Here is a 17,550-nt window from a genome sequence, read left to right on the forward strand (position 1 = left end):
AGGTTACTATCGAATTTCAGGCAGTTTCATGTTTATTAAAACAGAAATGCGATTGACTGCACGATTAATCACAGGTTATTTAAATAAAATATGCTTAAAAAGATGTATTACTCTGGCGTAATTACGCTACGCTTTCGATGCACGATTCGCTGCTCCCGGTGTGCCTTTTGCAATTTGATGAAATGCTGTTGCAGGGCATCAAAATCGATCCCGCTCTTGTATTCCAGCGAATTGCGCTCATCGCTAAGCGGGAAACAGAAAAGGATGTGCATAAGTGGCTATCAATAGGAGAATATTGAATCATCTTACATGCGATCCTGGCCCCAATAGTTGGGCACGCACTGAAGACGGTTGCGAAGGGTGTCGAAGGCCTCCGTTTGGGGCAGCAGCATGAGAATGCCAAACAGAGCGTGTGCCAAATATTGTGCATCGGCGCCATTGTTCGCTTTCGATACGAGCGTTAGCCGTAGCGTTGCAAATATTGGGGATTCAATCAACTGTACAAGCTTATCCAGTTCGTTCAGCAGTTCCAGGGTCACTTCAACATCAGAACTTTATGGAACAAATAAGCAAAAGTAAGCGAAAGGGTTGTGTGGATATGAAGGAATTACCTACAATAGTACGACCAGCTGGGAAACATGTTGATAGCTTTGCGCCAGTAAGCACAGCGACAGGGTAGACACCGGGCAGTGGGCCCAGCTCTTGTAGAGGCATTGAAACAGATCGGCAGACTTTTCGTTGGAAATGTTTCGCAAGCTGGTACGCAGCTCGAACAGCTCCGTGGAGGTCAACAGAATGATGTTCAGCATGCGCACCACAGTGGAGGCAAACTTCAAGTTGGGCACTTCCTCTGCAATGATCTCAGCGAATGTGCGGTAGATGTATTCAGCATTCAACAGCACACAGAGATTCCTGTTGTATAGCGAAACAACCATTTGTGTAGTTTATGTTTTTGCATATTATGAGAAAAGAATAAATTACCTTATGATAAGGCTAGCTCTGTTCTCCAAAATCAGTTTCTCTTCGCTAAAGAGGTTCAATAAGCTAAGTAAAAACTTGCGGTAATGTGTCTTGTTGAAGTCATTGAGATCTAGAAAATAAATATAGCAATATCAATTATTTGGGGCTTGATTTTGTCCTTACCCCTCGTATCTTGCGAGTTGACAATCTCCGCCAGAACGGACAGACTTTGGAGCACCACCTCGTCAGAGTTGTCGGCGAGCGTGGATAGGAGATTGTTATTCAAATTGCTGGCATGAATGGACATTTCATTTGGAAAATTGGTAAACAGATGATGCATCCATTTGAGCACAGCGATTTTTGTGTGCATAGAGTTATGCGTGAGGTACTGCGACAGCACGTCCATAATGGAACGCAAGTCAATCTTGGCAATGGTCTGCGTTTTGAGTTCCTTGGTGGAAACAAGGCGCATCATCGAGCTGTTCACAGACACGGCGCACTCCTTTATGCCTAAGAAAGAGAATATACTGCTGTAATTCAATTCAGCTTGTGCGCCAGATCTGACGAGTCTTACTCCGTTTGGATTCCACATTATATTCGAGGCAGGGCAGTATAGCTGTGAATATACCGCCGGCAAAGGGCAATACATTTGGTCCAAATATTTGCACGAATTCCCGAATCCAGGTGATGGCAATCGATTTGATCAGCTCGTTGGGCGACTGGGCATGGGTGATCAGCGTATTAATGGTGTCCTCCATCCGTACCGAGGACGAGTCGTTGCGTATCGACTTCAGAAACTGGCTAATCGTCGTCTCGCACATGCGCTGTATTTCAGGTGTGTTATCCTCGAGCATAACGAACAGGCCATCCAGGATCTCCGTGAGATAGTTGACCATGTTGATATCTGGGACCGCATTTAAGATTGATATCCATGAGATTACATATTGGCGTCCGAACGCATCCTTAACGTAGATATGCTCTCTAAGCAGTGGAATGAACGCCTCCAGGTTGAAGGTCTGTGAGGATTCTGTAACAATATCCTTTTTGCAGGAATGTTGAGAAAGTTATTCTGTGACCACCAAAGCCATTTTAACCAGCATACCTTCAACAAACGGTCCAACAGTTCGCTGCCATCCTTCACCATTTGATCAGAGTCCGTGACTAGCCTGGAAAGTGCACCAAACAGCTCTGGAAAGAAGGGTATAATAGCGGAGCGGGCCACCTTGACCACATTGTACAGCGATTCACAGGCAAAATAACGGACGCGCAAATCTGGATCGGAGAGGCAATTCAATATGGGCGTCACAAGTTCATTGACGTACTTATCCGAGTCCTGCCACCGAGAAATTAATATATGTCTATCTGTTCTGCGTGTTCGTGACTAATTGGCAAAACATACCTTTCCCAGCCCTAATCCAGTAGCGGCCAGTCCGATAAGAGCCCCTTTGCGGCGATTCGCGTCCCGTGATGTGGCATAGTCATTAGACAAGACTTCAATTAGTTTACGAATTTGACCCGAGTTGTTCTTGTGGTTGAATTCCGTCACCATTCTTCATGGGAGTGCAACAGAATCCAGTCAAAATGTTTTGATTAGGTGTGACGACCTGGGTACGACTCTTTTTGGGTTCTACGTACTTTTCGATCTCTTGGGAGGCCAACTTTCGTTTCTCGTACACCTTGTCGCCCAGCGCCTTGGCGCAGGATTCACTCAGCGGTGCATAGGGGGGCTCCATTTCATAAATTTCTTTAAACAACAAATAAAAACAATAGCCTGTGGGCGGTTGCGAACAGTATGACCCTCAGAAATATACCAAAATATACCATCCAATATTCGAAATATACCGAAGAAAAAATGAAGTTATCGCCCCTCTATTTAAACAGGTGAAAAACTTGAGTAAGGCCGCGGAAAATAATACTGTATTTAAATTCTCATTGTAGATCCATCCTATACCCACTAGTCGACAATGAATTCAGCGTTTTCCTCTATCCATGATCAGGAGATTACAAAATGGGCTCCAATTGAATCACCAGCAGCCTTGGCTAGGACCTTCAGCACTGCAGACGTGCTAGTCCACCCTTTTATTTGATTTGCTGATTTGTCAACAAAAAATTAAGGCATAAAACGCAAGTTCGAATGAAAAGTTACTTCATTTGACCACTTGTTGCTTTTGGGCATCTTTATACCCTATTTCTTTTGATTAATACTAGAATACTGCTTTCCACGCTGCTTTGAAACGAAATTAACAATGACTTTTTCAACTTGTGAGCGACATAACAGAGCAAAAGGTAGAAGTTAAAAAAAGTGTCGAAATTCTTTTAAATAGTACATATAAACAAAAATTTATTTCAGACTTTTTGCTAACTTAGACGTTTACAATTGGTTGCTAACATAAATCTAAACAATTAAGTTGCTAATACTAAGACAGTTTATGGAGAGAGATCCACTATCATTGTTATCACTTTTTAAACTATGCATAAAATGAACTTTAAATCCATCAATGTATGAAAATCTCTATGGCTTCGGCTCCTTAAAAGTGTCCCTTAGTCGACCTCCTCGACAGTGGGTCCAGAAAAGCCTCCAAATCCGCCGGCCTGCTGGCCACAGTTGGCTCCTGCCGCAGGACCTGCCGCAGCGCCCTGCTGATGAATCTTGGTCATTATCGGGGAACAGTGCTTGGTGAGCTCCTCCATCTTGTGGTCGAACTCCTCCTTCTCGGCGGTGGTGTTCATGTCCAGCCACTTGATGGTCTCGTTGCACTTCTCCAGAACGGAAGCTTTATCGGCCTCGCTCAGTTTATCGGATCTGGCCTGTTCCACGGCCTGCTTGACGTTGAAGACGTAACCCTCCAGGCTGTTGCGCGAGGATACGCGCTGGCGCTGCTTCTCATCCTCGTCGGCGTAGCGCTCTGCCTCGTTCACCATGCGGTCGATATCAGCTTGGGATAGGCGGCCCTTGTCGTTCTGTATGGTAATGTTCTTGGCCTTGCCCGTGCTCATTTCCTTGGCAGTGACGTTGAGGATGCCGTTGGCGTCCAGGTCGAAAGTGACTTCGATCTGAGGCACGCCTCGCGGTGCTGGGGGAATTCCCGACAGCTCGAAGGTGCCCAGGGCGTTGTTGTCCTTGGTCATTGCGCGCTCGCCCTCGAACACCTGGATGGACACTCCGGGCTGGTTGTCGGCGTACGTCGAGAAGGTCTTGGTCTGCTTTGAGGGAATGCGGCAGTTGCGCTCGATCAGCTTTGTCATCACTCCGCCAGCAGTCTCTATGCCGAGGGAGAGCGGCGCCACATCCACCAGCAACACGTCCTGGATCTTGCCGCTTTGGTCGCCACTGAGGATCGCGGCCTGGACAGCAGCGCCGTAGGCCACCGCCTCGTCTGGATTGATGGACAGGTTGAGGCTCTTGCCGTTGAAGAACTGTTGGAGGAGGCTCTGCACCTTAGGGATGCGCGTTGAGCCGCCTACGAGCACAATGTCATGGATCTGGCTCTTGTCCATCTTGGCGTCGGTGAGGGCCTTCTCCACCGGCTGCAATGTGTTCCTGAAGAGGTCGGCGCACAGTTCCTCGAAACGTGCGCGGCTCATCTTGGTGTAGTAGTCGTGGCCCTCGAACAGAGCGTCTATCTCAATGGTCGCCTCCGTGCTGGAGGAGAGGGTGCGCTTCGCCCGCTCGGCCGCCGTTCGGAGGCGTCGCAGAGCACGAGGGTTGGAGCGCAGATCCTTCTTGAATTTACGCTTGAACTCGTCTGCCAGGTGTGTGACCAGTCGGTTGTCAAAGTCCTCGCCGCCCAGGTGGGTGTCTCCGGCAGTGGCCCGCACCTCAAACAGGGATCCCTCGTCGATGGTCAGGATGGACACGTCGAAGGTTCCGCCGCCCAGGTCGAAGATGAGCACGTTGCGCTCACCCTTCAGATTCTTGTCCAGGCCATAGGCCAGCGCGGCCGCAGTCGGCTCATTGACGATTCTGAGCACATTGAGGCCTGCGATGCGGCCAGCATCCTTCGTGGCCTGGCGCTGTGAGTCGTTGAAGTAGGCAGGCACTGTGATGACTGCGTCTGTGATGGTCTGGCCCAGATAAGCCTCGGCCGTCTCCTTCATTTTGACCAGCACCATCGAGCTGATCTCCTCCGGGGAAAAGCGCTTCGCTTCGCCCTTGAACTCAACGCCAATCTTTGGCTTGCCTCCATCGCTTACCACCTTGAACGGCCAGTGCTTGATGTCCTCCGCAATCTTGGGATCGTCGTACCTGCGCCCAATCAGGCGCTTCGCATCGAACACTGTGTTCTTCGGGTTCATCGCCACCTGGTTCTTGGCGGCGTCGCCAATCAGACGCTCCGACTCTGTGAATCCCACATAGCTGGGCGTCGTCCGGTTTCCCTGGTCGTTGGCGATGATCTCCACCTTTCCGTGCTGGTAGACACCCACGCAGGAGTACGTGGTGCCCAAGTCGATGCCAATAGCCGGCATTCTGTTTCTGTTTATGTTTTCTGGCTGCGTTTAAGATGCACTGGAACGTGTATTAGTTTCTGCTTTTACTATCGCAGGTAGTTTGTTCTTCTCAATGCGTATGGTTTCTTCTTTTGTTCAGTTTGAGTTTTTTCAAAATGGTTTACTTTGCTTTTTGCAGTTGTTTTGGCTTTTGGTAGCTCGCTTTGTTTCACTTTTGAGATGTGTTCTCTTCGCTTGTTTGAATTGAATTGCTTCGAAGAGAAACTGGCGGCTGTATTTATACCTGGCCGCTCTCCATTCGAAACTTCGGGAGCTCTCTTCTAGAAATATCTTGAATGTTACCCTGAATCGCGTGCGTCAGAGCGAGACAACTAGTCTTGGCAGCTGGCAGCGGCCTCAGAGAGAGAGCACAAACAGCTTGTACTCGTGAGAGAGGGTCGACGAAATTTCTCGACGTTTCCTGTGGCCAAAGTATCTGCGAGGTTCGAGTATCTGACCTACCGCAACAAGCGGCTTGTTTTGGGAATCTAGAAAATTCTGATGATTTCCGGAAGTTTTTATGTCCATATAAAACATATGTACATACAGTATTTCTTAACTTGCTTCCGGAGAAAGTAAATGATATCTATTTTAAGGGAAATAATTGATATCGAGGCGTAAAAGCTCAATTCTCAAATAGAAAGCGGACTGCAGGGCAAACAGTAGGGGGCTACCATACACTACTGGCCAAAATAATAAGTACATCGGTGTCGTGCTAGTTTGTTATGGAATAGCTCGAATGTTTGTAAATGTATGGATGCCAAATATTTAAATCAAAAATTAAAGTGGGGAACCATCTTAATAAAATTCTATGCATACATTTTTGGTGAATGGGCATTTTTGGTCTGGCAAAATAATGAGTACACTGGTGCTATTTATAAATTTTAAAGGATTAGATAAGGATTTGGTCAAAGGATTGTTGGTTTTTATTGAGTTCCTTCATATTTAAGTACATGAGAGTTAAAAAAAATTCTTTAGATAGGCCGTACTGCTGAAGAAAAGAAGTTTTGGACGCTCGGTATTTTTTGTTCAGAATGCATTAATATCTAAAGTGCTTATTGAAAATCGAGGATGGAAGAAGAAATGTTTACAAACAACGGACATCCGCATCATCAGTCTTGCAGAAAAGGATCAGTTCATGTCTTCCAAGGACATATCCGCTCAAATTGGCAAAGACAAATCAGGTCTGATGGCTCGTCGGAGACTTCAATATACAGACCTAACAGGACGTATAGTCCGAAAAGTTCCCTTACTCCGAGTCAAAATTTTGAAGATGAGGCAAAAAGTCGTTGAAAATCATTTGGCATGGTCTGGGTCAGATGGGTCTTAAAAGTGGAATAATATATTATTGAGAGACGAAACAAAAATAAATCCTTTTAATAATGACTCCAGAAGATGTATACAACGACCCAAAGGCAAAGAATTCGACTTCCGGTACAAAAAGAAAATGGTTAAGAACGGAGGCCGATGTATAGGTATCTGAGGCTATTTTTCTTGGCATGGCCGGTACATCGCATAACTGATCATGTGATCCAATTCGGGTATAAAAACATATTGACAGACATTATACAACCTAATGCTGAGGAAAACATGCCCTTGAGATGGGTATTTCTACCGGAAAATGACCCAAAGCACACCTCAAAGGTGGTGAAGGCTTGGTTTACGGAAAAAAATTTAAACGTTATGGCTTGGCTAAGTCAGTCTCCTGACATAAACCCATTTGAAAACCTTTGGGGTGACTTAAAACGTCGAATTAGTAAAAATGCTTTTCGAAAAGAAAAAGAATTGTGGAGAATTTGTGCAAAAAACGTGGTGTGAGATTCCAGTGGAGACTTGCCGCAAACTTATTGCTTCCAAAATAAGTGTTGCTATATAGGATACTAGTAAAAGATTATAAATTATAAGAAAAAAGTGGACAAATTTTGATACGCTTTTAGTTTTTCGCTTTGTAGAATTGCTGTACTTATTATTTTGGCCAGCCCTTATTTATGATTTTAAGGTTTAATCGATCATAAAATATATATTTGAAATGAAAAATGCTTGTGATAAATATTTGTATAGTCTATTGTAGGTTAGAATATCCCTGACCAGGGATGCCTTTTGGCACGAACAGACGTTTCAGATACCAAATAAAAGACCTTCATAATCTGTGGACCCTGTAATGGGAATTTTAGATTTTTCATATTAAGGCAAAAGGCTATGTACCTTATATTTATGATAACTTTAATTCCTTTATTTATTAATTCCCTCAGAAATAGAATCGTAACGGGTCCAGATTCATCCATTTCACTATCTCTCGAGATGGGGATTTTCGTGTTGAAAAAATAACCATTTGACCTAGATCACAAATTTTTTATTTTTATACTAAAGAATATAATCCAGATTTGGGTATCTCGCGTTAATTGCTCATCAAACATTAAGGTAAAAGTATGTATTGTATGTATTTGTATTGATATGCTCCAGAAATCAACCGAATTTTCTAGATTCCCAAAACAAGCCGATTGTTGCGGTAGGTCAGATACTTGAACCTCGCAGATACTTTGGCCACAGGAAAAGTCGAGAAATTTCGTCGACCCTCTCTAACGAGTACAAGCTGTGCATGCTCTCTCTGCGGCCTCTGACAGCTGCCAAGACTAGTTGTCTCGCTCTGACGCACGCGATTCAGGGTAACATTCAAGATATTTCTAAAAGAGAGCTCTCGAATTTTCGAATGGAGAGCGGCCAGGTATAAATACAGCCGCCAGTTTCTCTTCGCAGCAATTCAATTCAAACAAGCGAAGAGAACACATCTCAAAAGTGAAACAAAGCGAGCTACCAAAAGCCAAAACAACTGCAAAAATCAAAGTAAACCATTTTGAAAAAACTCAAACTGAACAAAAGAAGAAACCATACGCATTGAGAAGAACAAACTACCTGCGATAGTAAAAGCAGAAACTAATACACGTTCCAGTGCATCTTAAACGCAGCCAGAAACCATAAACAGAAACAGAATGCCGGCTATTGGCATCGACTTGGGCACCACGTACTCCTGCGTGGGTGTCTACCAGCACGGAAAGGTGGAGATCATCGCCAACGACCAGGGAAACCGGACGACGCCCAGCTATGTGGGATTCACAGAGTCGGAGCGTCTGATTGGCGACGCCGCCAAGAACCAGGTGGCGATGAACCCGAAGAACACAGTGTTCGATGCGAAGCGCCTGATTGGGCGCAGGTACGACGATCCCAAGATTGCGGAGGACATCAAGCACTGGCCGTTCAAGGTGGTAAGCGATGGAGGCAAGCCAAAGATTGGCGTTGAGTTCAAGGGCGAAGCGAAGCGCTTTTCCCCGGAGGAGATCAGCTCGATGGTGCTGGTCAAAATGAAGGAGACGGCCGAGGCTTATCTGGGCCAGACCATCACAGACGCAGTCATCACAGTGCCTGCCTACTTCAACGACTCACAGCGCCAGGCCACGAAGGATGCTGGCCGCATCGCAGGCCTCAATGTGCTCAGAATCGTCAATGAGCCGACGGCGGCCGCGCTGGCCTATGGCCTGGACAAGAATCTGAAGGGTGAGCGCAACGTGCTCATCTTCGACCTGGGCGGCGGAACCTTCGACGTGTCCATCCTGACCATCGACGAGGGATCCCTGTTTGAGGTGCGGGCCACTGCCGGAGACACCCACCTGGGCGGCGAGGACTTTGACAACCGACTGGTCACACACCTGGCAGACGAGTTCAAGCGTAAATTCAAGAAGGATCTGCGCTCCAACCCTCGTGCTCTGCGACGCCTCCGAACGGCGGCCGAGCGGGCGAAGCGCACCCTCTCCTCCAGCACGGAGGCGACCATTGAGATAGACGCTCTGTTCGAGGGCCACGACTACTACACCAAGATGAGCCGCGCACGTTTCGAGGAACTGTGCGCCGACCTCTTCAGGAACACATTGCAGCCGGTGGAGAAGGCCCTCACCGACGCCAAGATGGACAAGAGCCAGATCCATGACATTGTGCTCGTAGGCGGCTCAACGCGCATCCCTAAGGTGCAGAGCCTCCTCCAACAGTTCTTCAACGGCAAGAGCCTCAACCTGTCCATCAATCCAGACGAGGCGGTGGCCTACGGCGCTGCTGTCCAGGCCGCGATCCTCAGTGGCGACCAAAGCGGCAAGATCCAGGACGTGTTGCTGGTGGATGTGGCGCCGCTCTCCCTCGGCATAGAGACTGCTGGCGGAGTGATGACAAAGCTGATCGAGCGCAACTGCCGCATTCCCTCAAAGCAGACCAAGACCTTCTCGACGTACGCCGACAACCAGCCCGGAGTGTCCATCCAGGTGTTCGAGGGCGAGCGCGCAATGACCAAGGACAACAACGCCCTGGGCACCTTCGAGCTGTCGGGAATTCCCCCAGCACCGCGAGGCGTGCCTCAGATCGAAGTCACTTTCGACCTGGACGCCAACGGCATCCTCAACGTCACTGCCAAGGAAATGAGCACGGGCAAGGCCAAGAACATTACCATACAGAACGACAAGGGCCGCCTATCCCAAGCTGATATCGACCGCATGGTGAACGAGGCAGAGCGCTACGCCGACGAGGATGAGAAGCAGCGCCAGCGCGTATCCTCGCGCAACAGCCTGGAGGGTTACGTCTTCAACGTCAAGCAGGCCGTGGAACAGGCCGGATCCGATAAACTGAGCGAGGCCGATAAAGCTTCCGTTCTGGAGAAGTGCAACGAGACCATCAAGTGGCTGGACATGAACACCACCGCCGAGAAGGAGGAGTTCGACCACAAGATGGAGGAGCTCACCAAGCACTGTTCCCCGATAATGACCAAGATTCATCAGCAGGGCGCTGCGGCAGGTCCTGCGGCAGGAGCCAACTGTGGCCAGCAGGCCGGCGGATTTGGGGGCTTTTCTGGACCCACTGTCGAGGAGGTCGACTAAGGGACACTAGTAAGGAGCCGAAGCCATAGAGATATTTACATTGATGGATTTATTTAGAGTTCATTTTATGTTTTGAAGACTGACAAGAATTTTTTGTAGTTTTCCCACCTAATCATTCCTAGTATTGGCGAATAAATTGTTAGTTTTACGTTAGGAACAAATTGTAAATGTCTAAGTTAGTTATAAGTCTCAAATAAAATATTTATTTTACTGTTTAAAAGAAAAACATCAAGCTTTTGTGTGGGGTTTCTTCGTTATAAACTTTTTGCGAAATGAATTCAGTTTTATATTTTTGCAAGACGAAAGTTTCAAATCGAGCACGTTTTCTTACACTCGTAGATTGGTCAGAATATAGACGAGCTATTTACATGGAATGGATAGTATAATAATAAATTCACTCAGAATGTGTAATCGTATACGTATTACAGATATCGTTGGCGAGATTAATTCGAATTCTTTCACTTAATTTCCTTAACGTAAAGTTAAAGTTCCTTCGATGGAAGGGGGGAAAAAACAATGACACATTATGATCCTTTTCTTAAATTTAAAGTTCCTTCGATGGAAGGGGGGGGATACAATGATACACTCTGATCTTTTTCTTGAATTTAAATTTCTTTCAAAGGAAGGGGAAAAAAAAACAATAAGCTACCGTAATCCTTAAGGTATGGGCTATTCAATGACCAGTGAATAATTCTCCTCGCATTCCTTGTTGAAGCTGGTGATGAATTCCCGCAGTTTTGTCTCGTGCTCGACATTGTAAGAGGCTTGTAGCTGAGCTAAGGGCGAAAACTAAATTGACCGCCAACGGCGTTGTATGGGCAGCCATAGTCTCGCTGCTACAGGGGGTTTTGGAGTCAGGGGCTCTAAAACGGTGATCTGAAAGGTTGGCTCCCTCTGGGGGTGAGTTAGCGCTGATGGCAGTTGAAGAGAAAGAGGAGAAAGCGATGACATTCGAACGTCATCCAGCGGATCCGACCGGTCTCATAGTGGATGGGAGCGTGTCCATCTTCCTTTTGGAATTTGGATGTCGAGCGACCAACATCGCCCCGAACAGGCTCAGCAAAAATCATGAATGAAAAAGTTCCAAAGTCAAGAAAAGAATATTGTCAAAGCGCGAGTGGTATCCAGCAGCAGCAAAGCAAAAGTCGCGGGACTACGATAACTGAAGCTAGGTCGGCCACTGGGGCCAAGATTGACGGGTAAGAGGAACAAAAAGTGGGATACCACAGATCTTTCGGGGCCGAATACGTTAGACGGTTCTTTCTCCCTGCACTAGATTTGGCGCCTAGCAATTTGGGCTGGCGAAGCAGCGGCGCTCCAAGCAGCTGATCCGTCGCAGCACAGAGCGAGGGAGCAGAGACGCAGAAAAATTCAGAGAGGCTCGACCTTCGCGGGCAGCCGGATCGACGTCGGTGAGGCGGCGGCCACAAAGCGGGACGGTCGATAATCCGCGATAGCGGAAAGTGCAGCAAACGGTGAAATACGAACGGAGAAAAAGGAGGAAAATCGCGCAAATCCTACCTAAACGTGCCGTATGCCAAATTAAGTTAACAAGGCCCAGTTAAGATCCGCAGGTTACATAGGGAAGGAAAGTGGTAGTGTGTTGTTGGAGTTCAAGACTCAGAGCTGCAAGGGTAATGCCCCAAAAAAATAAAGAGGGCGAGCGGAGCCAAAGGTGATGCGCGCATAGGCAGAGAGTGAAAGAGGGGGAGAGAGAGAACACGCAAGCAGCAAAGGCAGAGCCCAATAGGAGAGCGAGCGAGCTATAAAAACGCTCGCCAGCAACGGAGCCGAAGGGGGCTGGCGATAAGCCGAGAGAAGTAACATAAGTTAACATAAGATTAAGCAGAATAGTACCGAGCAGCAGAACAGCTATTTAAGTTTAGATATATATACATAAAAAAGAAATGCAGAAATGAAGAACAGCAGTGAGGGAGCATTGAGTAGGAAAAGAAGGGCAAGAGGAAGAGTGAATATGAAACTAAAACAAATCCATAAATAGATAACCTTCCATGCACAGATCAAAACAAAAAAAAATAACAAAAACCCATATGTTTATAACCGAAATGCAATAATAATACACCCGTACCCAAAATATCATATTAACCACAGTTTTGCAGCAACCATCAGAAAGCGCTTTCGACGGTGGATCCGCAGTAAAAGTGAGTTTATTTACTAGGTATTTGATTACAATCATTTGGGCATGGAAGAAATTGTCTATGGTCTATGTTCCGACCAAATTGCCTCACCGTTTCGTAGCCCGTAAGAATCAACATTTATATTCTATCTTTAAATTTTAATCTTTACCATTGCACATTTATTCAAATACTAGTTTATAAGTTTACCTGATCCTAGTTCAAGGGAACCAGGCCCAGGTAGCCTATGGGAGGGAACATATACCCCGTATTTTTATGTATAATTTAGTTCCAATAAATATCATTATAATGTTTAACTAAACCCTTCTTATGATCTCCCCTTCCAAACCCCTGTAGCGCGTGTCGGCACACCAAGGGGTCATGGCCGACAGATAGATGTATGGAATGGCATGACCAAGGTAGGGTGGGCCAGGGGTCCTCGAAACAGCTGAGGATCGTCCGTCTGTCTTTTAGGTAATCGTCCGTGTTATGTGGTCATTTGTAGTGAACTCTGTCCGGTGAAGTGTATGGCTTGTTTTTTTCTTGCACGTTAAATTTAAAATAAAGAAAGTAAAGGGCCTCGGACTATGACAATAAAACAACTCCACCCCCTTGCCGACGAGCCAGCAGCCGGAAACAATACGTGCCGGTCATAGCCGAGTAATACCATCTCGCCCAAGTACTCGTTACCCATTACAACATCCTTTCGGGGTCGTTTTTGTCGCGGTCCTGGACCTCTTTTCTTTGGAGATTCGACGATTCACCGACGACGGAGATTCGAGATTCGAAATAGTTTGTTTAATTTCGTTTATTAGAAATAATGTGCCAGAGATGTTAGTAATTCTGTGCGAGCTGCTTACTACCGATCAAAGATAAACTTGAGTCTTTGCGGCCCTGTTGGCTCAACTGGAACTTACTCCGAGTCAAAATTTTGAAGATGAGGCAAAAAGTCGTTGAAAATCATTTGGCATGGTCTGGGTCAGATGGGTCTTAAAAGTGGAATAATATATTATTGAGAACGAAACAAAAATAAATCCTTTTAATAATGACTCCAGAAGATGTATACAACGACCCAAAGGCAAAGAATTCGACTTCCGGTACAAAAAGAAAATGGTTAAGAACGGAGGCCGATGTATAGGTATCTGAGGCTATTTTTCTTGGCATGGCCGGTACATCGCATAACTGATCATGTGATCCAATTCGGGTATAAAAACATATTGACAGACATTATACAACCTAATGCTGAGGAAAACATGCCCTTGAGATGGGTATTTCTACCGGAAAATGACCCAAAGCACACCTCAAAGGTGGTGAAGGCTTGGTTTACGGAAAAAAATGTAAACGTTATGGCTTGGCTAAGTCAGTCTCCTGACATAAACCCATTTGAAAACCTTTGGGGTGACTTAAAACGTCGAATTAGTAAAAATGCTTTTCGAAAAGAAAAAGAATTGTGGAGAATTTGTGCAAAAAACGTGGTGTGAGATTCCAGTGGAGACTTGCCGAAAACTTGTTGCTAGTATGCCAAGAAGAATGGCCGAAATCATCCAAAATAAGTGTTGCTATATAGGATACTAGTAAAAGATTATAAATTATAAGAAAAAAGTGGACAAATTTTGATACGCTTTTAGTTTTTCGCTTTGTAGAATTGCTGTACTTATTATTTTGGCCAGCCCTTATTTATGATTTTAAGGTTTAATCGATCATAAAATATATATTTGAAATGAAAAATGCTTGTGATAAATATTTGTATAGTCTATTGTAGGTTAGAATATCCCTGACCAGGGATGCCTTTTGGCACGAACAGACGTTTCAGATACCAAATAAAAGACCTTCATAATCTGTGGACCCTGTAATGGGAATTTTAGATTTTTCATATTAAGGCAAAAGGCTATGTACCTTATATTTATGATAACTTTAATTCCTTTATCTATTAATTCCCTCAGAAATAGAATCGTAACGGGTCCAGATTCATCCATTTCACTATCTCTCGAGATGGGGATTTTCCTGTTGAAAAAAAAAACCATTGGACCTAGATCACAAATTTTTTATTTTTATTCTAAAGAATAAAATCCAGATTTGGGTATCTCGCGTTAATTGCTCATCAAACATTAAGGTAAAAGTATGTATTGTATGTATTTGTATTGATATGCTCCAGAAATCAACCGAATTTTCTAGATTCCCAAAACAAGCCGATTGTTGCGGTAGGTCAGATACTCGAACCTCGCAGATACTTTGGCCACAGGAAACGTCGAGAAATTTCGTCGACCCTCTCTCACGAGTACAAGCTGTTTGTGCTCTCTCTCTGACGCCGCTGCCAGCTGCCAAGACTCGTTGTCTCGCTCTGACGCACGCGATTCAGGGTAACATTCAAGATATTTCTAGAAGAGAGCTCTCGAAGTTTCGAATGGAGAGCGGCCAGGTATAAATACAGCCGCCAGTTTCTCTTCGCAGCAATTCAATTCAAACAAGCGAAGAGAACACATCTCAAAAGTGAAACAAAGCGAGCTACCAAAAGCCAAAAAAACAGCAAAAAGCAAAGTAAACCATTTTGAAAAAACTCAAACTGAACAAAAGAAGAAACCATACGCATTGAGAAGAACAAACTACCTGCGATAGTAAAAGCAGAAACTAATACACGTTCCAGTGCATCTTAAACGCAGCCAGAAACCATAAACAGAAACAGAATGCCGGCTATTGGCATCGACTTGGGCACCACGTACTCCTGCGTGGGTGTCTACCAGCACGGAAAGGTGGAGATCATCGCCAACGACCAGGGAAACCGGACGACGCCCAGCTATGTGGGATTCACAGAGTCGGAGCGTCTGATTGGCGACGCCGCCAAGAACCAGGTGGCGATGAACCCGAAGAACACAGTGTTCGATGCGAAGCGCCTGATTGGGCGCAGGTACGACGATCCCAAGATTGCGGAGGACATCAAGCACTGGCCGTTCAAGGTGGTAAGCGATGGAGGCAAGCCAAAGATTGGCGTTGAGTTCAAGGGCGAAGCGAAGCGCTTTTCCCCGGAGGAGATCAGCTCGATGGTGCTGGTCAAAATGAAGGAGACGGCCGAGGCTTATCTGGGCCAGACCATCACAGACGCAGTCATCACAGTGCCTGCCTACTTCAACGACTCACAGCGCCAGGCCACGAAGGATGCTGGCCGCATCGCAGGCCTCAATGTGCTCAGAATCGTCAATGAGCCGACGGCGGCCGCGCTGGCCTATGGACTGGACAAGAATCTGAAGGGTGAGCGCAACGTGCTCATCTTCGACCTGGGCGGCGGAACCTTCGACGTGTCCATCCTGACCATCGACGAGGGATCCCTGTTTGAGGTGCGGGCCACTGCCGGAGACACCCACCTGGGCGGCGAGGACTTTGACAACCGACTGGTCACACACCTGGCAGACGAGTTCAAGCGTAAATTCAAGAAGGATCTGCGCTCCAACCCTCGTGCTCTGCGACGCCTCCGAACGGCGGCCGAGCGGGCGAAGCGCACCCTCTCCTCCAGCACGGAGGCGACCATTGAGATAGACGCTCTGTTCGAGGGCCACGACTACTACACCAAGATGAGCCGCGCACGTTTCGAGGAACTGTGCGCCGACCTCTTCAGGAACACATTGCAGCCGGTGGAGAAGGCCCTCACCGACGCCAAGATGGACAAGAGCCAGATCCATGACATTGTGCTCGTAGGCGGCTCCACGCGCATCCCTAAGGTGCAGAGCCTCCTCCAACAGTTCTTCAACGGCAAGAGCCTCAACCTGTCCATCAATCCAGACGAGGCGGTGGCCTACGGCGCTGCTGTCCAGGCCGCGATCCTCAGTGGCGACCAAAGCGGCAAGATCCAGGACGTGTTGCTGGTGGATGTGGCGCCGCTCTCCCTCGGCATAGAGACTGCTGGCGGAGTGATGACAAAGCTGATCGAGCGCAACTGCCGCATTCCCTCAAAGCAGACCAAGACCTTCTCGACGTACGCCGACAACCAGCCCGGAGTGTCCATCCAGGTGTTCGAGGGCGAGCGCGCAATGACCAAGGACAACAACGCCCTGGGCACCTTCGAGCTGTCGGGAATTCCCCCAGCACCGCGAGGCGTGCCTCAGATCGAAGTCACTTTCGACCTGGACGCCAACGGCATCCTCAACGTCACTGCCAAGGAAATGAGCACGGGCAAGGCCAAGAACATTACCATACAGAACGACAAGGGCCGCCTATCCCAAGCTGATATCGACCGCATGGTGAACGAGGCAGAGCGCTACGCCGACGAGGATGAGAAGCAGCGCCAGCGCGTATCCTCGCGCAACAGCCTGGAGGGTTACGTCTTCAACGTCAAGCAGGCCGTGGAACAGGCCGGATCCGATAAACTGAGCGAGGCCGATAAAGCTTCCGTTCTGGAGAAGTGCAACGAGACCATCAAGTGGCTGGACATGAACACCACCGCCGAGAAGGAGGAGTTCGACCACAAAATGGAGGAGCTCAGCAAGCACTGTTCCCCGATAATGACCAAGATTCATCAGCAGGGCGCTGCGGCAGGTCCTGCGGCAGGAGCCAACTGTGGCCAGCAGGCCGGCGGATTTGGGGGCTTTTCTGGACCCACTGTCGAGGAGGTCGACTAAGGGACACTAGTAAGGAGCCGAAGCCATAGAGATATTTACATTGATGGATTTATTTAGAGTTCATTTTATGTTTTGAAGACTGACAAGAATTTTTTGTGGTTTTCCCACCTAATCATTCCTAGTATTGGCGAATAAATTGTTAGTTTTACGTTAGGAACAAATTGTAAATGTCTAAGTTAGTTATAAGTCTCAAATAAAATATTTATTTTACTGTTTAAAAGAAAAACATCAAGCTTTTGTGTGGGGTTTCTTCGTTATAAACTTTTTGCGAAATGAATTCAGTTTTATATTTTTGCAAGACGAAAGTTTCAAATCGAGCACGTTTTCTTACACTCGTAGATTGGTCAGAATATAGACGAGCTATTTACATGGAATGGATAGTATAATAATAAATTCACTCAGAATGTGTAATCGTATACGTATTACAGATATCGTTGGCGA

The 17,550-nt window shown here is 46.7% G+C and overlaps 4 protein-coding genes across 4 annotated transcripts; 2 read left to right on the top strand and 2 right to left on the bottom strand.

Annotated features, from left to right (window-relative positions):
• Positions 1–9: 9 nt before the first annotated feature.
• LOC108154242 (protein VAC14 homolog) lies at positions 10–2,758 on the bottom strand. Its single transcript, XM_017284475.2, has 9 exons — positions 2,596–2,758; positions 2,360–2,510; positions 2,063–2,293; positions 1,535–2,000; positions 1,144–1,470; positions 982–1,090; positions 616–912; positions 310–552; positions 10–243 (listed from the first exon to the last, which is right to left on the bottom strand). Exons 1-9 carry the CDS (start codon positions 2,691–2,693, stop codon positions 108–110), a joined length of 2,058 nt encoding a protein of 685 aa, XP_017139964.1. The 5' UTR covers positions 2,694–2,758; the 3' UTR covers positions 10–107.
• Positions 2,759–3,271: 513 nt separating this feature from the next.
• LOC108154002 (major heat shock 70 kDa protein Ba) lies at positions 3,272–5,663 on the bottom strand. Its single transcript, XM_033389119.1, has one exon. It carries the CDS (start codon positions 5,425–5,427, stop codon positions 3,502–3,504), a length of 1,926 nt encoding a protein of 641 aa, XP_033245010.1. The 5' UTR covers positions 5,428–5,663; the 3' UTR covers positions 3,272–3,501.
• A 2,577-nt stretch (positions 5,664–8,240) lies between these two features.
• On the top strand, positions 8,241–10,584 carry LOC117187120 (major heat shock 70 kDa protein Ba-like). The gene has a single exon (XM_033389117.1). It carries the CDS (start codon positions 8,439–8,441, stop codon positions 10,362–10,364), a length of 1,926 nt encoding a protein of 641 aa, XP_033245008.1. The 5' UTR covers positions 8,241–8,438; the 3' UTR covers positions 10,365–10,584.
• A 4,569-nt stretch (positions 10,585–15,153) lies between these two features.
• On the top strand, positions 15,154–17,333 carry LOC108154243 (major heat shock 70 kDa protein Ba-like). The gene has a single exon (XM_017284477.2). The coding sequence runs from the start codon at positions 15,184–15,186 to the stop codon at positions 17,107–17,109; it is 1,926 nt and encodes a 641-aa protein (XP_017139966.2). The 5' UTR covers positions 15,154–15,183; the 3' UTR covers positions 17,110–17,333.
• Positions 17,334–17,550: the final 217 nt, after the last annotated feature.

The sequence above is a fragment of the Drosophila miranda genome, chromosome 2, assembly GCF_003369915.1.
Source record: "Drosophila miranda strain MSH22 chromosome 2, D.miranda_PacBio2.1, whole genome shotgun sequence".
Lineage (NCBI taxonomy): Eukaryota > Metazoa > Arthropoda > Insecta > Diptera > Drosophilidae > Drosophila > Drosophila miranda.